This window comes from Rattus norvegicus, chromosome 2 (assembly GCF_021556685.1).
Source record: "Rattus norvegicus strain SHRSP/BbbUtx chromosome 2, alternate assembly SHRSP_T2T, whole genome shotgun sequence".
Lineage (NCBI taxonomy): Eukaryota > Metazoa > Chordata > Mammalia > Rodentia > Muridae > Rattus > Rattus norvegicus.
The window spans coordinates 23902814-23926347 of record NC_141535.1 but is presented as its reverse complement, the minus strand read 5'-3'; the positions used below and the strand labels follow the sequence as shown (position 1 = coordinate 23926347).

The following is a 23534-nucleotide window of genomic DNA, read 5'->3' as shown; positions in this document are numbered from 1 at the left end:
AGTCCAGAGGTTAAAAAGGATTTCTTGCCTGCACGCTGTCCTCTCTACTAAAAGTGGGGGGTGGGTGGGGGAATGCTTTCCTGGATTCTAGTTAGCAGTCGCCCTACCTAGCATCATCTAGATTCAGAGATGAACCACGGCGGCAGGGAGAGGACACAGGACAGTAGTTCTGGTTCTTCAGTACTGTTCTCTCACATGATCAGTATTCACTGTAAGCAGTTAATCACCAGAGATGAGTTTCGAGAGACAAAACAAGCCCTTTAGCCTGTCAGCATCAGGGATGTGAGGTGTTTCAACATGGCTGCTTCTAGCTGGAAGTGGGTCTCGCCGAGGCTGGCTGATGAGCTCACGCTGGCTCTGCGCTCTGCACGTGCCAACAGCTCCCCTCACAGCACGGCACAGTGATTGTTCGTGCAAGTCCAATTATGCTATAATGACATTAGTGTGCTTCCTGCATGCATTTCTGCATAGCCATTTTAGTTCCTAAAACATACGTGCACAACTGGCACTCCTGGTTCTATTTTTAGAATTTTAAGACACCCTTCATTTGTGACTGATAAAGAAAACCAGAGGGGTCATTTGTTTTATGTGGAAATGTATTCCAAACCTCTTGTTCTGTCTTGTATAGAATTGGTTTCTTAGTTCCTTTTAGTCTAGAATTCATTTGGTATTTGTTTAGGCACATTAAAATATGGAATCATTTTTCATAAAGAATATTGAAATGTTTTCTCGTGGAGAAAAATGGAAAGTGGTTCTTCGCTAGATCATTCCTTGTACTTTTAAATTTTGCTTTTACCTAACTTAAACTCAGGGGCCTTCTAAGAATGCATTATTCTTCATTTATGAGTCATAATTTTGCACGTATTCCCCCTGGTCCAGTCCTTCTTTTGATGTCTGCTTAGCCTGGCTGCCCGTGTGTTACCAATCTAATGATGTGGAGAACGTATTCCTCACATCTTCCTCTTATTCCAGGCCCAGGTTTTTCTTTGTTTCCCTCTAAGAGAATCCGACCTAGAAACAGGATGGTTGTAAAATTTCTTGCCCAAGGGTCTTTTCTTTCTTTCCTCCCCCCTCCTTTTTTTTTTTTTTTTTTGGTTGTTGTTGCAAAATATAGTTCATTTGTCTGTGACAGAAGTTAGAGTTTCTTTTGCATCTGTTAGTAAAAATCAACTTCTCTGCTTAACTTTGGATTTTTCTCTCTACATTCATAATACATACACACATATACATATACTTATACACACACATACAAATAGGAAAAGTAAAGGAAGGGTTTGGTGGTTCCCATTGAAATTGACATTACCCCCCTTATCAACTGGTTGAGATTTCTTCTGAATCTGTTTTGTTTCTTGAAATGCAAATCCACCGTGCTTGGAGTTCCCTTTACTCCTGTACATGATTCAGTGTCTGCCAGGCCAGCTTCTGCCTGAGACTCAGCTGACATGCTGACTACCCTTGTTCCTCCCACGCCCTGTATCATATCCCAGCAGACCGTGTCATCACCTCACAACTGCAGCCTAATGACGCGTCTCTTTATTTGCCCCCTACCAGATGGTCCTCAAACGTATGAAGAGTAGTGAAGGATATTAGTGTTGATTACCTACGAAGTGAGAAGCATTGATTATGGATCTGTGTTCGGTAGCTGCATGGCATTTTAACACACACACCATGCTCACCGTGCTGATTTTTTTACTCACAGCGTCAACTGTAGGCAAGCATCAGCGGATGCTTATTGGATGAATCAATAGTGAAGAATATCTAAGCGTTTCTAAATAGAGACAAAAGACTCGAATATTGTAATACTGTTCTCACTGTTGGTACAGGTTATAAGAAGTGATGGTGTCCTTTCCAGGAGACCTAAGGTCCACACTATCTCCGTATCTTTACTGTTGAAGCAGTTGCTTCTCAGAGACTGTAGAAATAGTAAACTAAGGAAAATGGAACATCCTGAACAGCCAAAGCACGGATCTAGCCTAGCTGAACAGCTATCCTAGCTCTGTAAATATGGTTCTTTATTTGATTCTTGAAGGCAGATGGCCAAGTTCATGTAGCCTTTACCTTCGTGTCAATAAGACCCATAGAAACATGGTACCTCCTCTTTTATTTTCCCTATTACTGCTACTACTGCTGAGACAAGATCTCTGTCGTCTAAGCTGCCCTCAACCCCAGTTCTCCTTCTGCAGCCTCCCAAAAGCTTGCTTATAGATATGGTATGCACCACCATACCTGATCAGGAACTTGGTTCCCAAAATGATAGCCTAGACGGAAGAGAAGTGAATTCTTCTCAGGGCACTGGTTCTCTTAACTGCTTTTGCCATGGCTGGTTTGGACAAGGCAAAGGTAGTTCTATTTATCATCAAGTTTCTGAGTGAGAGGTCGCCGCCCTTTCCTTCGAGAGGCTGCAGATATAAAGCATAATGAGTCTGGTTTTGAGCAGTGCCTTGTGATTTGTGAGTCCATCCCCACAGAGCGTCTGTGTTATCCCATATGTGTCGATGCGTCTCCTTTTTCTACCGTGTACTTTTGTGGTGCTGGAGTTTGACCAAAGGCCTTGCGTGTGTTGCTTGTGTGCTCTCCCACTTAGCCCGCCCACTGCTTTTAAAGCCCTCTGCATCAGTTGTGTGTACCACGACAAAGATTCCCCTTCTCATCATTTTTATTGTTCCATGGACATTTATGTCCCATTTTTCCTTGATGAACTTGGCTGGGAGCAAATGGCAAATGTTGGAAACGTGGTTTAAAGAGTCTATTTATACCGAATGGCCTTGATCTCACCAGAGTCATGGATTTAAACACCTGTCCTGACACCTTAACTGGAGATTTTTATGTTTATTCTAGATTGAATTCTGACTTATTTCTTCCATTTCCCTTTTCTCTTTCCCTTTGTTCTTAATCTTTATTGAGAAATGGACCAAGTGGTTCTTCTCATTTTCAAATATTTAATTCTTTGGCTGACATATGCGTTCTTCTTGGGAACTGTTTTGACATATTTCCTTAATTAGTCAGAAGGGCCGCTTTAGAATAGGGACGGAAACATTTCTCCCATTCTGCAACTGAAGTCTGTCTTATTGGCCCAGAAAGCAAGGATATAGAACTTAAAATGCACCCCAGGTACTTCTGTGAAAGATTTGTTCAGTTGTTATGGGCTTAAAAGATGCTCCCAGAGAAGAGGAATGAAAGAAATAGCCAAACAACAGTTTGCTCTCAAAGGTGGGATAAAACAAAGCAAGGAAAAGGTTCAGATAAAGAACAACGAACCGTGTAATTCAAGTGCACAAGTCAGCAAGGTAAAGGAGGAGGAACATTTCTTGGGTCTGGAGCATGAGGAAGCCTTTGGTTTGAAGTACACAGAGTAGATTTAAAGGAAGAAGAAAGATGTGAGCCACAGGGAGTGGAGAAATAGAAGTCAAGGATTTGTAGTTCTATCTCAAGGACCTCAGGGACAGTGAGGGGTATGTGCCCAGCTCTGGGGACAGAGTAGAGAAGGCATGCTTGGCTATCAGTACAGAGCAGTGTGGTTTAGGGGTGTCCCCTTAAGAGAAGCATGGAAGAAATGGTTGAAAAGATAAATGTGGGTCAGATTATTGATGAGGTAATGGGTAGGAAGGAGTTGAGACATAACAAAATGAGAAAATGAACTGAATTGCATTTCCTAGAAATCATGGAACAAAAAGACAGATGAGTAAGTGAGGCTGAGAGCAAAGTGACAGACAGGGATGTGACACTTCGGTTGTTGTCAGCATTATGAAAATCTTAAAATAGTGACCGTCTATAAACGATGAGCTGGAAAGAATGTATTTTGTATTTCCAGGATAAAAATCCTCCCGTTGAATAGGAGTTATTTAGTAGAGAAAAAAAAAATGGATGAGTCTCAAGCAGAAACGATTTCAGTTAATTATCACAATAAGCAGAAAATGGAAAATAAATTGACAGATAATTTAACTTAGAATCTCATCTGATTGTAACAACCTTTAGGAAAGCTCATTAATTTGTACTGTATGTAAGCAGGAGCAAGTCTAGCAAAAGTCCCATCAGCAAACTAGAACATGAATTTGGTGAATCAAAAAGAGTCTAGGGATTGAAATTGGATGTGAGGAGAAAACGGTGAATGCTATGAAAAATAATGAAAATGTGAGTTAGCTAATACAAAGATGGACAAACTGAAAAGTCAAAATTATAGAGAAAAGTTAGCAAGAATGAAGGAATGGGGCTGACAGATGGCTCAGCGGTTAAGAGCACTGACTGTTCTTCCCGAGGTCCTGAGTTCAAATCCCAGCAACCACAAGGTGGCTCACAACTATCTATAATGGGATCTGATGCCCTCTTCTGGTGTGTCTGAAGACAGCTACAGTGCACTCACATACAATAAATAAATAAATATTTTTTAAAAAAAGAATGAAGGAATGTTGAGCCTTGTACATATTTACAGTCCTCTGAGGACTTAGGGGACGGTAGGGCATGTTATAGAACATGATAGTAATAGAAAGAAAAACCCCCAAGTTTATTAATTACACACACCAAGGGGAAAGCGATATGGCAGAGTTAACTGAGCCACTTGGAATAGCGCCTAAGACCACGCATGCGTCATACTGCGTGGAAGGGGCTGCTCAGGGAGGAGCCCACATTCTCACCTGTGAGCGGCTGCATTATAGCTTCTGGGGCATGTGAGTATCTGTTCTTCCCAGTAGAGGAAATCCTCTTCTACTCCACACCAAAACGAAACAACCACCAGCAGCAGCAGCAGCAGTGGCACTGTGAAATGTTTATAAAAGCACCGGAATCCAAAGCCTCGCATCGCACCGTGGTACATGGTTGCAACCCCAGGGCTGGACTTGGAAAGGGAGGCAAAAGGATCAGAGTTTAAGTCCAGCCTCAGCTCCTTGGCCTATTTTTCTATTATTAGACAGATCATTTAAAAACAAAATGGGTCTGCTAGGCTACAAAGATGGCTCGATACTTAAGGATCTGACTTGGTTTCCTAGTACCTACACGTTGGCTCACAACTGTTTGTAGCTACAGTTCCAGGGAATCCAATGCCCTCCTCTTCTTGCCTTTTGGATGCCGGTCCCACACATAGTAGGTATACATACATACATGCAAGCAAACAGTCATACATAGAAACTGAAAGTAAATATTTTCAACAGTTCAGATTTATGAAGACAGTCACTAAAGCCCTTTAAACATGCTCTATCAGTAAGAAGAAAATAATGGGAAATGACCAGGAAAAGCAGAATAGGACTTGGAAATGGATGACAGAACCAAGGGAAGATAGTGGGGGCCCAGTAGTGATTGCAAAGTGAAGCCCTTTGGCTTCAGTGGTGAGGAGAGATTGGCCTTCCACTTGGTTCATAATTTTGGAAATATGCTTGTATACTGAGGATTCAGACATCTACTATATCTGCCTATATGGATTCCCATAAGATGTTTTATGTAAATGCAAAGCATTTATTCAGAGAATTTTAAAACTATGATCATTGCCCTTGTCTTTAGTAAGAACTGGGCCTATTTCCCTAGAAGTAATGCTGAACTCTGTCCTCATCTATCCTCAGCTCTGAAATATTGGCCATAATGTGGTATGAAGATGTTTTTAGAATATAGAGATGGATAAAGGAAACCAGAAATGAATGATGTCCTTGGGGGAGCTAACAGCCCAAAGAAAATAAATCAGGCTGAAATCCACTGGTGGGAAGTAGAGTATGCTCAGGGCCACAAGAGGGGAAACGTGATGCCAACATGGACGGTGATGGGGTGACTTGGACCAAGGTGATCACAAAGCCTTGGGAGGGCATGGAGTTCACAGACACTGTGGTGGGGGAGGGGAGGGCAGCTCTAGTAAGATGAAGGCTTCAGGTACCCCGAGTTGAGCCAGTATTGGTCAAGACCACTAGTGGCAGCAGCAGCAGCACAAACACAGCTTATAGAGAGTTGCTGTGCTTGGGTGCACACAGTGTGGCGGCAGAAAATGCAAGCTCTGGAGTCTCGCTTCTTTTTTTTTTTTTTTTTTTTTTTTTTTTTTTTCTTTTTTTTTTTTTCTTTTTTTTTTTTTCCCCAGAGCTGGGGACCGAACCCAGGGCCTTCCGCTTGCTAGGCAAGCGCTCTACCACTGAGCTAAATCCCCAACCCCCGAGACCCGCTTCTTATTTGCTCCTTTCTGCGAACTTGGGGAAGGTGTGGGCCTCTGTCCTTTGTCACGTGAAAGCAAAAGTTAGACCATGCCAATGTCATTGCATAGGTTTTTGAGGATTCTCAACATTTCCTGAGCCTGGATTTGGCACCGTATGTCATGTCAGTCGTGCTATGTGTCCTGGTCCTCACAAGACAGAAGGAAGACAGAATGTCTTACTAATCTTCACGCGCAGTGTTAAAACAGTGCTTTCAGGGATCCCGATGACTCATTAAGGGTGCGTGGAAACCGCAGACTCAAACTCCATACCTGTTCTCATTTCTCAGTGTTACCACTCCAGTGATTGACAGAAAATGCAAAACCATGAAATAAACGAATTAATTGGCGGTACAGGTGGATGAAGTTGCCATGAGCTGTGTTTTTATGCTTTTTACATAGATGTCTTCGATTAATAAAGATACTAAGTATTAAGTGTTTATAGGAATAAGTGAAAAATGACAGAATTTGCTAGCTAAAGTAGCTGATGTGACCATACATGAACAATTACACTCATTCCATAGCACAGTGTAATTTTCTCACTGAAGCAAAAATGAATTTTCTCCGTTGGTGGAGCGTTGTCTGCCTCCCTGTGGAGTACAACATGAATTTTTATGCCCTTCAAAGCTCCGTGGAAGGCCAGTCTGCTGAACAATGGCATATCTCGTTATGAAAAATCCACTCTGGTTTCTTCTTTATTTCTAATGACCACATCTAGGATGTTTCTGTTAAACTTACTGTGCATAATTTATATTCTTTCTAATCACTTTTAGGAGTTATCTTTTTATTCTTTATTTTTTATTTTTTACTCTGTGGCTTTTTATAGTGTGTGGCTCATACTAGAGTTAGATGGTGCTAGGGAAATATCTCAGGGTATTATTGGACTCACAAAAACTACTACTATTAAGGAACTTAATTTAGGAAGCTGCACATTTTGAGCAATATATAGTTTACTTGACATGTAGGTTATTATTCATTCGAGAGATTTTATGTGAAAATGTCAAGTGATGCTGGACATTACAAAAGATTGCACTTTTTTAATTATTCCAAATTTTTTGTCCAATGTCTCTTGTTCCTTTTCTACTGCTTTAGCATATATGTGTGTTATCAGCCCAGCTAATACCAGCACGCAGTGGTCACTCAGTAAATACTTAGTAAATAAATGACCTCTATTATAGTGTTTATAGGTTTCTTCTGAAGTTACTTTGGCTTCTATTTCGGCTTTTCAGGTTTTTAGAAATTTTACTCCACCTCCCCCTTGATGTATTTATTGTGATTTCTAGACATAAAAAAATCACCGAGTATTTCATATCTGGTGAGAAGTGGTACACAATGTATCTTCTTAACATGGCTTGAAGTTCTTGACTGGAAATCCTTTGACCTGAGTACATTGACACAAAATAATATGTTTAATACACTTAGCCAAGGGCTTACTTACAGTCACATTTTTAAGTTAAAATGCTGCTTTTTAGTTTTCAGGAACATCTATCCGTGCACCAGATACTTTGCTTACATATTGCTTAAGCTCTGTTGGTATGGTGAGATTCTTAACATAGTTGGTTGTCTCGGTTCAGTGGTTCAATGGAATTTCTAAAAACTACAGTTCAATTTGAAATAATTAGAATCAGAATCATATTTGAATACCTGTCATGTGCCCACAGTGTATGCTAAGGTTTGAAGGACTGCTGATTTGGTCATTGTTGACCAAATTGTATGAAAGGCAACAAAATCCAATTCTAGTGTGTCTTCGATCATGACGGGATAAGCTATGGCTAGGCAGATCAGCCCTAAAGACTTAAGGGAGAGAACACATATCTTATGTAGATCATATTGTCAAAAGATGAAGTTGTTATGTCCCTGTACTTTTTAGAGAGTGGGCAATAAGCAGAAGCTGGAGACATTCACAAAATTTCAGAGGAAAATCAAAGTATAGGCTTGATTCCCCACCCCCCCGTCCTTTTTATTACAAATTGGCAGATGGTTACTCATTAAAGAGGAATTTAGTTTGTGTCAATAAAATCATTTGTGGCCCAACATGAAAAAAAAGATGAATACCTTTAAAATTATTATTTTTACGATCTAAGTATGGATTCAGCAAGAGTAAGATGTCTTAATAGATAAAGAAAGGTGTTTGCTGTTCAGTCTGAGTTTGACTCCCACAGCCTACATGGTTAAGGGAGAGAGCTGACTCAGTAAGTTATCCTCTGGCCTTTACCCCTACACACACCATGGTGTGTGCATAGTATGGCCTACACATGAACACACATACAGAATAATGAATAATTATGTAAGTGAACAAGTTAATAATAATGATAATTAATAATGATGATGATGATGATGATGATGATGGCATCATGGAGTCCAGAACTTGAAATGGAAAAAATTCTTATTTTAACAAAGTACCATTGTGACACAAAGTATTTGTTTTCCTTGTCTGGCTCTGAATGTGGTTCCAACGAACAATTCCACTGACAGCTCTTGTAGCATTACTTGAATCATTTAGCCTCCCTTAGTGACTATTTTGAAGAGAAGTGGTCTTTTAAATATTTAAGACCTGGCATGTTTGTTTAAAATGCTTAAATTCTAATCTTTATAGTCATATCAGGCCTGCTATGATCTAGCAGAGGATGCCAAGTAGGAGACATCCAGGGACGCTAAGAGGCTTTGCAGTGGCCCTTGAGAACTAGCCAAGTTACGCATGCACACACACACACACACACACACACACACACACACACACACACACACACACGGGAGGGGGGTAGGGAGAGGGAGAGAGAGATAAAGAGAATGTGCACAAAAGGGCAGTTTTATTTGTTTTTGCAATTTTGTTTGTTTATAATGTTTATATGTGTGTGCGTGTTCATGTGTGGGTACACATGCCTGTGTGCATGAGCATATTCACATGTGGGTGCATACAAGCCTCTTTGTGTGTGTGTGTGTGTGTGTGTGTGTCCGCGCGCGCGCACGCGCTCATATGTGTGGGTATACAAGCTTGTGTGTGTGTGTGTTCATGTGTGTGGGGACACGTATGTGAATGCCATAGGTTGATGTTGCTTGTCAGCTCTCACTGAACCCAGAGCTCATCAAGTGCAATCTCACTGGCCAGTTTGCTCCAGAGAAAAGAAAAACACAGGGCACATACAAATTTGTATATGAGTCATTATTCATAGTAGCCAATAAATGGAAAAGAAAAATACCAAATGCCCATCAAGTGGTGAGTGGATAAGCACAATGTGCCTTGTAATCAATAAATACAACTTGGCTGTAAAAAAAAGAATGAGAGGCCAGTACATGCTATGACATGGAAAACTTATAAAACAGTTCACAAAAGAGCCAGCTGGTCACATACGTGTATGTTTAACAGTGGTTTTCTAGAGGCAGGCAGGTTAGGGGATGCGAGGAACAGCTGATAAGTTGGTGGTTCCGAGTATTGCAAACCCGAGGTGATGCTCACAGAACCCTGAGATTACTGTTGATTTTAAACAGGAGAGTTGGATGTATGTGAATTTCACCTTCGTAAATCTGTCTTTTATGTCTTCTGTGACCCCCACAGGAGCTAAGAGATCGCTCAACCTGTTACTTCTCAGGTCTGCCAGGGCTTCCCTCTCCCCTGTCCCCAGAACCTTCTCCCCTTCTGCCAGGCATCACACTAGCTCACCTGCTCAGAAAGGTCTGACCCCGCCTGTCAGCTGTCCCCCTGCAGCCTCCTTTGTCTTTCTGCCACAGTATACATCACCTCTTAACGTCCCATATGATTTTCTTTATGGACCGTCACGTTCTTGCTCTCTGGCTGTAGTATGACTTCCACGAAAACATCACTTGGCCAGCTGATGTATCACAAAAGCTGGGGATATAGTAGGTGCCACATAATATAAATATCTATTTCTAAAATTAACCTCTTATCTTATTACCCCAAGGAGAAAATTAAGGGGTGAGATACTAGTTCTTCTGTGTTGAATTAAAAGTTATTTTTCATTTTGACTTAGTAATTCCATTCTAGGAAATTTATCAAAAGAAAATAATTGAAAAGAAGAAAAATTGGTGTGGCCTCCTTGGGACTCCTTTGTGTCAGGTACTGTTTCAAAGCTTGTGAGGTTTTAAATGACCAACAGCAATGTGACACTTAAGTAAATATGAGTTACAGTGTAGCATGAGTACAGCATCAGGTAAACAGTCAAGGTGCAAAGATGGCTTTTACTTAGCATGGGAAACATTTATACTGAGTATGAAAAGTATAGAAACTCTGACTTCTACTATGGAGTTAAGACCTCTTTACTGATGACTTACAGTGTCAGACCCTGGCTCAGATGACAGGGTCCATTCAGGAATAAGAATGACCAAGCTCAATCAGAGAAAGAACTGGAAGAGCTTGAAGGGGCTCGAGACCCCTTATGAACAACAATGCCAAGCAACCAGAGCTTCCAGGGACTAAGCCACTACCTAAAGACTGTACATGGACTGACCCTGGACTCTGACCTCATAGGTAGCAATGAATATCCTAGTAAGAGCACCAGTGGAAGTGGAAGCCCTGGGTCCTGCTAAGACTGAACCCCCAGTGAACGTGATTGTTGGGGGGAGGGCAGCAATGGGGGTAGGATGGGGAGGGGAACACCCATAAAGAAGGGGAGGGGGAGGGATTAGGGGGATGTTTGCCTGGAAACCGGGAAAGGGAATAACACTCGAAATGTAAATAAGAAATACTCAAGTTAATAAAAAAAAAAAAAAAAAAAGAATGACCAAGCTCCACATCTATAGATCTCCACGGTTGGGAAAGGCAGGAAATGAAGAGGTGCGTAAGCGGGTAACCTCAGAGATGTTTATTATGAGAAAAGCCAGGGAGAGCAAAGGGCTCGCTGGTTGCTATGAATGTGATGTGTGGATTCACTGCCTTCAGTAAGACCTTGTTCCTAGGGAAGAAAGACAGTGGTGCAGATAGGCCAGTTGGACGGGGCTGCAGTGCCTCTATGCTTGGATTTTACCCTGTGAGGAGAAGAACAGTAGAGTGTATAGTTCGACACAAAATACATATAGTTCTATAATAGAGGTTTATAGGAGTGGACACCCAGCACTAGAGCTTGCAGGACTAACAAAGGCCATTGTGGAAGTTTGAACTTAAATCCCTGAGTAACATAAATGGAAGAGCAAGCATGTACTGTAGAAAAATTTAGAATGTTGGGACAAACCATAGTTTTTATTGTGAGATTGATGGCTGAGAAAGAGACCGCTATGGAATGACTGTTGGGTTTCTGGTCTTTCCTCACTACGTGAGAAATAGAGAAAACACATGGTAATGTATCAGTGTTGGGGGGTTGTCTTCTGAGGTTAGAGCCTTGGGCCTCATACGTGCTAAGCATGTGCTATACTGGTGAAATACAGCCATGCTCTAATTTGTGAGTGAAATTAATATCAAGGATAGAGATAAACACATTGTTGCTAATCATTGGTTTCATGGAGCCTCAAAGAGCCTGAACATTAGGAACACAGTACCTACTACCTTTTTTAAAAGCTACAAAAGCTAAAACCATAGAAATTCTTTTATCTTTCTTTTTTGCTTTTATTGAAAATTCATACAACAAGTTCTCATTATGGTTTCTCTTCAACCATCCCCTTCCAGATCCTCCTACCTCCTGCTCATCCAACTCTATACCTTCTTTTTCTCTCTCTTCTGAAAACAGACAGGTTAAAAAAATTTAAAAAACACAAAAAGTACAAAAAACACACATACAAAACTAAACCTTGAAAACACAAAATTGAGAATCATAATATACAAGCAAAATATCAGTAAGGTAAAAGAGTGCCCAAACAGGGCTGGAGAGATGGCTCAGTGGTTAAGAGCACTGACTGCCCTTCTAGAGGTCCTGAGTTCAAATCCCAGCAACCACATGGTGGCTCACAACCATCTGTAATGAGATCTGATGCCCTCTTCTGATGTGTCTGAAGACAGCTATAGTGAACTTATATAGAATAAATAAATAAATCTTTTAAAAAAAGAATGCCCAAACAAAGAAATATGAGACAAGGGGAAAAGTCATAGAAACACTGTTGACCTCATTGTGTGTTGGCCATCCTGCTGGGTGTGGAGTCTTAAGTGCAATTTGAATCCCCAGTAAGGCACTATGGGAAGATATTAATTTTTTCTTTGCAAGCAGCTGTCAGTTGGAGATAGAGTCTTGGTATGGATGGGTGAGCATCTCCACTTCACCCTCTCACACTGAGAACCCATCTGGCTTAGACCTGTGCAGACGCTGTGCGTTGTGCTGTGATCTCTGAGTTCCTATGTGTACTCAGCCTGCTCTGTCTGGAAGACACTCTTTTCTTGGAGTCATCCATCCCTTCTGGCTTTAAAACCATACAAATCCTTACTCATTTTAACAATGTGCATTTTTGAGATGAGTACAATTGTACTCTTTTTATTTGTTTTGAGCTTGGTTTTAACTGTGGTTGGTTTTTTTTTTTGTTTGTTTGTTTGTTTGTTTTGTTTTGTTTAAGTCTACTATTGCCATTTAAACCCTGTATTCTAAAAAGTTCTCTTTTTTATTCTCCTGATTCAACGTGCTCTGAAAAAAGCACTGGCCCTCAATCCTAGTATCACATTTGATGGGAATCCTGGAACATTCCCTGACATTGTCGCTGGGCTGCTCATTATTAGTCTTGTAGAAACACTCCCAGCCTAGTAGGCAGGCTTTTGACGGTGGCAACAAGCAAATGATGCTTAGGTCATTGATTATTTTAAGGAGTAAAATTAAAATTATTATTTGCTAGCATATACTAAAGCTTAGCTTTCTTCTCTGTGTCTGAAAACTTTGGTGATAAGGAATACATTATCTATGTATCATATATATACATATATATAGTATTTTAATATGTGTATGTATTTTAGTACATACACATAACGCATTCACGGCATCACTGTCCTTGGAGGAAGCATGTCTTAAGAAGAGCCTTGGATTGTGAGTCCTGAAGCCAGCTTCTGATTCTGTCACTGGGGTGAGCTGACAGCGTCATCTTAGAGACTAACACCAGGGTGTTAGTCACCTTATCTCTAACACTAGTTGCCCTACTGTGCTCACCTTATTATTCTCCTACTAAGCCACTCTCATTTTGATATGTAAACATTATTTGAAAGCATGTTGCCTTTTGAAATTTGTTTACTGAGATTGGTCCGTGACGCTGCGGGACGTCGGATCTTATTTACCTCTTCAGAATCAACACACACGTGTTCTGAAGATGTATAGTGCTTATCTTCAGAGCAGAGTTTGGCCTACTCTGTAAATGTGTTCAGAAAACAATATAACACAGATATTGAAGGCAGCTTGTTTTCAACTTGTAGCTAAACATGACATTCAAATGTTAATTGGATGAATAAATCTTGTTCATTTTACAGACATGGAAATGTCAATGGAATAAAACTATTTATCACAAGATAATGGTCTCCTGCTGCCAGATAAATGCCAAGATGAAGATAGTTATTGAAAATGTATCAAAATATTTCAGTGCTATTTATTGAAAATAAAGGTTGAGGGAAAGTTCAGCTTTTTGGGTCAGACATGAGAAATGCCCTGCTTATGCCATTAGCACGTTACTGCATCAAAGGCATGGTGTGTGGCGAGGGAGCCTGGGACAGTCTGAGAAACAGCAGTGCAGATGTAGAGCTATTAGCTTTGAGAAGGACTGAGTGCAACATGGATCTGTTAGCTTTGAGAATTACTGAGTGCAACATGAATCCGTTAGCTTTCAGGACTGAGTGCAACATGGATCTATCTGTTAGGAAGTACTGAGTACAGCATGGATCCATTAGCTTTGAGACAGACTGAGTACAATATGGATCCATTAGCTTTGAGACAGACTGAGTACAATGTGGATCCATTAGCTTTGAGAAGGAATGAGTACAACATGGATCTGTTATGAAGGACTGAGTACAGCATGGATTCATTAGCTTTGAGAAGGACTGAGTACAACATGGATCTGTTAGGAAGGACTGAGTACAGTGTGGATCCATTCACTTTGAGAAGGATTGAGTACAGAATAGAGGCTGGGAGCTGCTGAGTAGTTACTGAGTGTTTTCTGTGTTCCTGACACAGTCCTGAGAAGGCTCGCTCATGTAAGGCTCATGGGAAGAAAATCCTGAAAGGATTATCCTACTGTGTGCACAGGAAAAGTAACTGAAATTCAAAAAGCAAAGATGTACAGAGGAAAGTAGCTGTGATGCACACAGAGAGCAACTGCCAGCCCATGTTTAAGCTCCAAGTAAACTCTAAGCCTCCTGTGTCCCCTCATACTACACTTCTTGTGCTCTCCAGTCTGGAAACCACAGCAATGTTTACTGTTTGCATACGAGTGTTTCCCTGGGCTATACTGCACTTCTTTGAGCCCAGTAATGCAATGTATGAGGTGAAATTGGATGCTTATCCAAGGAAAAGGCCTATGTGTTGTCTTGAGAACTTACTGCTGTGAGTGGACAGAGTAACACTAGATTCTTGCATTTTGACGCCCTTCCAGCAGTGCATTTTGAAAATCTTTATAACTATCTCTCTCTTCCTTTGTATTTGAACCCATCCACCTATTTTCCCTCTTATCTGGGTGCATTTGAAGTACCATGGTGGTCTTCATCAAACACTTTGAGTGGACACCAAGTGTAGAGAGAGAAGTAACAAAAAGGAGAGGATTTCTCACTTCATTTTCTTGCTATTCCCATCATGCAAGTGGCCTGGGTTCTCCAAGGCATTCATTCCACCTCCCACTTATCCCAACACTATATGCTAGTGTCCCCATCCTCTGTGCTCTCCAACACTAGGTTTCCTCTGGCACTGGCCACTTTCTATTTAGTATTTTAAGATATTAATATATTTGTCATAGTTTCCTCAGTGAATGGTAAACTACTTACTATAAGAAATTATGCTCACTTTCCTTTTCATCCCCTCAACGTTCAGTTGAATGATTTAAACATTATTGTCCATCAGCAGGAGACAGAAAATGTCTAGGTGTGGTCTCTGCCTCAAAGACAGAGAAATTACGAAGGCTCCAGCAGCATCTGCAGCAGACCTCTGGGAATCAGAGAGTCTGTCTCCTGGGCGTGCCCTTAGGCGTTAATCTGTTGTTTCTGTCTAAAGCATGTTCACCTTCTAGTTTATAAAAGTCCGAAAGGAGCTCTCTGCTCCCAAACCCCGTGGGAGAGAGACCTCACCGCCTGGTCAGGTGGGCACTCCTGAGGCTGCAGAGCGGAGGAGACCACCAACACTGCCCACCCCTGCCCACATCCCTGGCCCAAGAGGCAACTGTATAAGGCCTCTGGGTTCCCGTAGGGGAGGGCCCAGGAGCGGCAGGACCCCTGCGCCTGAGACACCGCCGGAACCTGAAGGAAACAGACCGGATACACAGTTCTCTGCACCCAGGTCCCGTGGGAGGGAGAGCTGAACCTTCAGAGAGGCGGACGCGCCTGGGAGACAAGAGGAGACTGCACTCTGTGCGCATCCAGACGCCAGAGGAGGACACCAGGCTCCATCTGGAGCCCTGGTGCACGGAGGCTCCTGGAAAGAGCGGTGCAGATCTTCCCGGTTGCTGCCGCCGCGGAGAGGACTTGGGCAGTGCCCCACGAGCAAGCTTGAACCTTGGAACCACAGGTGGGACCAACTCTTCCCCTGCAAGAAACCTGCCTGGTGAACTCAAGACACAGGCCCACAGGAACAGCTGAAGACCTGTAGAGAGGAAAAACTACACGCCCGAAAGCAGAACACTCTGTCCCCATAACTGGCTGAAAGAAAACAGGAAAACAGGTCTACAGCACTCCTGACACACAGGCTTATAGGACAGTCTAGCCACTGTCAGAAATAGCAGAACAAAGTAACACTAGAGATAATCTGATGGCGAGAGGCAAGCGCAGGAACCCAAGCAACAGAAACCAAGACTACATGGCATCATCGGAGCCCAATTCTCCCACCAAAATAAACATGGAATATCCAAACACACCAGAAAAGCAAGATCTAGTTTCAAAATCGTATTTGATCATGATGCTGGAGGACTTCAAGAAAGACGTGGAGAACTCCCTTAGAGAACAAGTAGAAGCCTACAGAGAGGAAACGCAAAAATGCCTGAAAGAATTCCAGGAAAACATAAATAAACAAGTAGAAACCCATAGAGAGGAGACACAAAAATCCCTGAAAGAATTCCAGGAAAACACAATCAAACAGTTGAAGGAATTAAAAATGGAAATAGAAGCAATCAAGAAAGAACACATGGAAACAACCCTGGACATAGAAAATCAAAAGAAAAGACAAGGAGCTGTAGATACAAGCTTCACCAACAGAATACAAGAGATGGAAGAGAGAATCTCGGGAGCAGAAGATTCCATAGAAATCATTGACTCAACTGTCAAAGATAATGTAAAGCAGAAAAAGCTACTGGTCCAAAACATACAGGAAATCCAGGACTCAATGAGAAGATCAAACCTAAGGATAATAGGTATAGAAGAGAGTGAAGACTCCCAGCTCAAAGGACCAGTAAATATCTTCAACAAAATAATAGAAGAAAACTTCCCTAACCTAAAAAAAGAGATACCCATAGGCATACAAGAAGCCTACAGAACTCCAAATAGATTGGACCAGAAAAGAAACACCTCCCGTCACATAATAGTCAAAACACCAAACGCACAAAATAAAGAAAGAATATTAAAAGCAGTAAGGGAAAAAGGTCAAGTAACATATAAAGGCAGACCTATCAGAATCACACCAGACTTTTCGCCAGAAACTACGAAGGCCAGAAGATCCTGGACAGATGTCATACAGACCCTAAGAGAACACAAATGCCAGCCCAGGTTACTGTATCCAGCAAAACTCTCAATTAACATAGATGGAGAAACCAAGATATTCCATGACAAAACCAAATTTACACAATATTTTTCTACAAATCCAGCACTACAAAGGATAATAAAGGGTAAAGCCCAACATAAGGAGGCAAGCTATACCCTAGAAGAAGCAAGAAACTAATCGTCTTGGCAACAAAACAAAGAGAAGAAAAGCACACAAACATAACCTCATATCCAAATATGAATATAACAGGAAGCAATAATCACTATTCCTTAATATCTCTCAACATCAATGGCCTCAACTCCCCAATAAAAAGACATAGATTAACAAACTGGATATGCAATGAGGACCCTGCATTCTGCTGCCTACAGGAAACACACCTCAGAGACAAAGACAGACACTACCTCAGAGTGAAAGGCTGGAAAACAACTTTCCAAGCAAAGGGTCAGAAGAAGCAAGCTGGAGTAGCCATTCTAATATCAAATAAAATCAATTTTCAATTAAAAGTCATCAAAAAAGATAAGGAAGGACACTTCATATTCATCAAAGGAAAAATCCACCAAGATGAACTCTCAATCCTCATCTTCGGTTGGTTTATATACAAGTGTGCAATTTCTAGGCTTGAAAGTAAAATGATGGTATCTGGTGCTGGATAGAGGAGCCTTATTTTTTATTATGGCAGCTTGCTATTTTTGTAACATGGTGATTTGGTTGAACACAATAAAGTACAGTAGTAACTGATCTCCCCTTCTTCCTGGATGAGTGAGGAGATGATTAAATGTTGATGTCAGCATCCTTGAGCATATTCAGATGAGCTTCTGCTTCTGTTGAAAAGGATGCTGTATTTGATTGTGGTCCGAAGCTTTGAAGCACTACTTGGCATCTCCTTCCTTGGAGGTCTCACTTTTTAAACATAACAGATTTGATAGCTTGTTGGTGAGGTGAGGTCCAGCTTGTCTCCACTAGGTCATCTTCATGTGAATCCGGTGGTTATACGGTTTTGTTCTAGGGATATTTCATTTTTTTAATAACGGTTTTAGCTGACATTCATGGAGAGAATGAATCCTTAGAACTGTGCCACTAGTGAAAGGAAATCCTGTCTAGAGTATGTTTCTTTACAAAGCTGTGTCACACCATCCTTTGGGCCCTCTGCTGGAAAAGTAGAATCAAGTCTCAAATAATGCCTTTTAAATTGTATCCTCTAGTATTATAGATGTACGACAGTACTGTATCATACCTCTGTGGATGTAAAATAGCTTGTACCTGCTTTATGATACGTAGTAGTGACCGTGCTTTATCAGAGCTGTTTTTAATGATGTTGCTCAGAATGTTTTCTTTCCAGATGATGATTGAGAAGCTCATTTAAAAAAAAATGGTGCCAGGTACCACAAGAGTAACAGAACTGTGCTGTTTTCTCGGGTTTTGTTTTTTTACTTTTTTTTTTTAATGGAGTGTGCTGGATGTCTCTACAGTTTTGTTCAGATGACTGCAGAACCTGGAAAAGCTGTTGCTGCTGTTGATGCATAACACACTGCTATTATTGGTCTTTTTATATAAATATAAATATATATATACAGATATATAATTTGAATTTTTGGAAACTTTAGCTGTGCTGTCAACTTTGGAAAAAAGTATCCCCGTTTACTGTGTTGAGTTGGCACTGTACAGAAATTAACAGCCATATTGGTCTAGAAATGTTGAACTTAAGTTTTTTCCATTTGTACAGGGGTAACACACTGTATTAAATATGTAAGGTCTTATCTACGTGGGTTTGATTACAAAAACTAATAAAGTATTCTCTAAATTTAAAAAAATAAAATAAAAAAAAATAAAAGTCCGAAAGGCAATAAATAGAAATCTTAGTTGCTATGTGAATACAAAGGAGAAAAGCTTAAATGTTTAATCTTCCCTCAGGAAGAAAATAGTAACTTACGCAGAAGTCTGATTCGTAAGTGTGTGTGTCAAGTGTGTACACCTGTAGAGATTTTCCCAGAAGTCAAAACACTCAGTGCTTTTAGAGCAGCAACAAGCACCATCCTGTCTCACAGATCACTAACGTAGCCTTGCATGTACTTTCACAGATGGGAGACCTTTAGCTCTGGAGGATATATGGGAAGGAGTCCATGAATGCTATAAGCCGCGGCTGCTCCAGGGACCGTGGGATACCATCACCCAGCAGGTCAGAGTCTTTCCCTCTTGCCGAATGTAGCTCCTTACCTCTGTTCACTCTGTCATCTAGTTCCCTCACCTCTGTTTCCATCCTGCACATTTTTAGCGACTTCAGTTCGATGACAGTGTCTTGTAGGACATCGTAGTTTACTCCCCCTATTATAAGCTTTCATAACACCCCATAATTTTCTTTCACGGAACTTATTATAATTTTGAATTATATATTTGAGTGCACTGTTTTTCAAAAAAAAAAATGAGCTCCCTTGTGGGCAGACAATGTCTGTTTTCCCTTTTCCTCTTCACGGTATGCCCAGCATACTGGGTATACTAGGTGCCAAACAAAAGTTTGCTTTATATGTAGAAACAGAATCTAAGTTGGCACATACATTAAGAAATAGGAGTTTCCAGCACCCAGAAAGGCAAGAAGATCTCAGTAAGTTTGAGGCCGGTCAGGGTTACATAGTGAGATCCTCCTGTGCTAGCATGAACACTTGTTGTGGGGCCCCCAGAGTTCTGTACCTCAGTGTTTCAGTGGAGACAGGCAGGTTCTACAGCTCTGAATCAATGAACTACACATGTATACAACATGCACACAGACAGAGCCAGAATGCTCAGAAATACCTTTGATAGAGAAAATAGTTGCTTTTAAGTGTCGAGGAAAATGATAATGGGTGTAGAAAGATCCTATGCAAACTGTATGGCTTTAATTTTCACATTCTTCTTGATGCAAGATCTCTCTGTATAGCCTGGCTGTCCTCATGAAGTAGGCACTTCTATAATTCTATAATCGTCTATAATTACTTCACAGTTTTACTTGTAGGTGCATTTGCAAAAGAAAATGCGAAGTCTTGATTAGTAATAGGTTTGCAATATGCGAAAGATGAAAATAGATCTACAAAATGGGACATAAAAAGCAAATTTGCAAAAGTATAGAAAACAGGCCTGTCAATCAGGCCATTATTGCTGCCTTACGAAAATGGAAGTTAATTATTTTGGAAATTTAAAAATACTCATCACTTTGCAAACCTCAAGAACATAAATATTTTTTTACGTCTATCAAAACTATTTCTCCAAGACACTGTTTAGCTTAATAACAGCTTCCTTTAAAAAGTGCCTTTATCAGCCATTAAACTATACCCTTATGTGGATTTCATTATAATAATGGCCGTTTACTTACCTGTCAATGAGAGTAGGTCTGTGATGTGGCTGCAGGGGACCATTTTGTAGATTTTTAACTGAGGACAAAATTTGTACTAAGTGCCTTTCACATTGCCCTCGGTTTATGCCTTTCCTTTGCACTGTTGTCCCCCGGACTAACCTGGGACTCCCCCTGAATCCATGGGCAGAGCTTTGCATCCCTAGATGCCCGATGCTCTCCTCTCTGCCCGCTTCCTCGGCCATGCCTTCTTCAGCCTCACTCATTCACCCCTCTCTGACTAGCCCTGGGCATGCTCACAGGGCACCACCTCTCCTGAGGGCTGTGGCTGCCACTCCCTGATGCCCTCCTGCTTTCTAAAATTCATCTTTCATTCCACTCTGTGCACCTCTGGCAAAACATGGCCCTTGGTTTCTCTAGCTCCTGTCACTGCTTTGAAACTCTTTCTAGCTTTCTCCCGTCTGTCTGGATAGTACTTACATACTCTTCCATTGAATCTTCCAGACGATATCAGCTAGCTCCCCTGCAACCTGGTTCTATAGACCTAGACCCACTACATGAGAGGCTACTGTGGTTAAAATAATTGTATACGTAAGCAAAATAGCCGTATAGGGCTCTGTGTATAAAAGCACTTACAACACAAGCTGGCAAACTGAGTTTGTTCCCTGGAACCCCTGAAAAGATGGAGAGAGCCCCCTTCTCCAAGTCGGCTGCTGATCGCCACATTCGTATCATGATGTGTGTGTCTGCACTCTCACACAAATAATAGTAACAAAAAATAGCCACAGAAGTTTCTTTTAGCAATGTCATCTTGTTTAACGAAAACTCATCTCTATTAATTTTAAGAATGTTGAAGTGAATGCTGTTTCAACTCTCAGTATTGTCAATGACCGCACAACTCCAGAAATGTATACCACTGAGTCAGAAGCCACAGGGCAGAGAAAAGGTTTGGTTTTAAGTATCATGGAAGATGGCAAGGGATATAGGAAGATCATATTCAAAATATGGGTGTCTTTAATTTTAGCAGGTTTTAAATACAAGGTCTCACTATGTAGTCCTGGCTAGCCTAGAACTCACTGTAGACCAGGCTTGCATCAAACTCACAGAGATCTTTTTACCTTTCCTCCTGAGTGCTGGGGTTTAAGGTGTGCCCCACCACTCCCAACTTGAACTACCTGCTCCTTCTTGATTATGCTTCTGATTCTGTTCCTAGATTTTGCCTTTTTCTCATTAATGGCTTTGTTATTAATCTCGGTGCCAAACCTAGTGGTACTTTCTGGTACTTGTATAATTTTGTGCTTTGATTCCACACGTCTCTGTTCTGTCTCATGACATAGGAATGGAATTTTGAATTCACAACTGGATTTGCTTTTGTTTCTTAAACCAGTGTTTCCTATAGAGTTCTTTCTATTTATGGAATATCTAAGATGTTTACTCAATATAACGAACTAGTCTGTACACTCCTTTAGAGAACTGTCTGTATTCAAATGTAAAGACACATGAATTCCCACTTTTCCCACTTGTCATAGTGTTGCCATGTTACACATCAAATCTGATTACAGTAAGCAGAGTGATTTCTAACATGGGGATCACTTAATAAATATTTTATATGCCCAACTATAAAATTTAGGTGGACTTTTGGAAATTCTTTTATGGGGCTTTTGACTGTGGGTAGTTTAAATAACTTCTCATAACACTTCAGTAAAATCTTCATTTAAGCTTTAGAGTCACTTAGCAAAGTCAGGACAGTGAGAAAACCTCATTTGTAGCCATGGGCACCATTTCGCATTTGAAAGTCATTATATGTAATTCTTTTGAAGATCTTGATTCTTAATCCCAGATTGGCTAACACATTGGTGTTTATCTTTTCCTTTGCTTGGGATCTTTGGGAGAATAGATCTGCATTTTTATAAGAGCTCATGCCTAGGAAAACAAGGTGTTTGCAATGGGATGGAGTGGGTGGGCACCATAAAACCCTAGAGGAGAATAAGCTGATCGAATATTGGTCGCACCAAATAGTAGTCCTCGTTTTGCAGAATTACGCTAAAGAATCATTAGCTTGCAGACTGAGCACTGTAATAATGCCCTGCCCTCCAGAGTGCCTTAGAAACAAAAGCAGCCTTTGCATAATATAAAACGCATGTCACTTCTTTCCCAGGCCTGACTGTGCTCATATAGTTTGTTGCTCTTCATCTTTAGTAATCACACTTCTGTTCTCTCAGCGTTTGTCCTGATGATGAGGGCTTGTTCATGTCAGACATGAACCGTCTCCTTTGAAGACAAGCCACTCATGAATCTCATACATCTGATTATGCTGATGGCTCACCTGCCTTTGTCCAACCCTGCAACCTAATGCAAAATTCCTAAAGAAAGTTAACCAGTACTTAGTGGTTCTCTCTCTCTCTCTCTCTCTCTCTCTCTCTCTCTCTCTCTCTCTCTCTCTCTCTGTGTGTGTGTGTGTGTGTGTGTGTGTGTGTGTGTGTGTGTGTGTACTGGAGCATGTGCACATGCAGTCTATACTCATATGTGAAACACACTCCATTTAATTGGGGTTTCTTACATGAAAATGCTTTGGACGGATTACTTGATCAAAGAGTGACTGTTACGGTGACCATCACTGAAGGTGGGCACTCTATGTTTCAGGGCAAAGGAGTCCTGTGATCTTAGCATAGGCTAAGGTCACAAGATTTTTTTTTTTTATTTTCAACCTTCTTTAATATACCCATTTCTAAAACACACATATTTTTCCAATGTTCTCTGACAAAGAAAAATGGCTTCTAAAATTATAAACAAAGTAGTGACATTTGTTTAGCTGTACACAGCTTCTATGCTTTGTTTCAACAAGTAGAACTTGTGGAAATGTATTCTGACTATGTCTATTACTGACACACTGAGGCAATGAAGTCTGAATGTGTCATGTTCATATAGATTTCTTTTTTTTTTTTAACTTGAGTAATTCTTATATACATTTTGAGTGTTATTCCCTTTCCCGGTTTCCGGGCAAACATCCCCCTCCCCCCTCCCCTTTCTTATCGGTGTTCCCCTCCCCATCCTCCCCCCATTGCTGCCCTCCCCCCAAGAATCTAGTTCACTGGGGGTTCAGTCTTAGCAGGACCCAGGGCTTCCCCTTCCACTGGTGCTCTTACTAGGATATTCATTGCTACCTATGAGGTCAGAGTCCAGGGTCAGTCCATGTATAGTCTTTAGGTAGTGGCTTAGTCCCTGGAAGCTCTGGTTGCTTGGC

The 23534-nt window shown here is 41.0% G+C and overlaps 1 protein-coding gene across 10 annotated transcripts in view; it reads left to right on the top strand.

Annotated features, from left to right (window-relative positions):
- The window catches only part of Atg10 (autophagy related 10), a 290792-nt gene that overhangs the window by 171186 nt on the left and 96072 nt on the right, over positions 1 to 23534 (top strand). For 6 of the 10 annotated variants that reach the window (NM_001429164.1, NM_001109505.2, NM_001429163.1 and 3 more), the window contains 1 exon segment: positions 19047 to 19144. In NM_001429164.1, the coding sequence (NP_001416093.1) occupies positions 19047 to 19144 (98 nt within the window). 10 annotated transcript variants of the gene reach the window in all.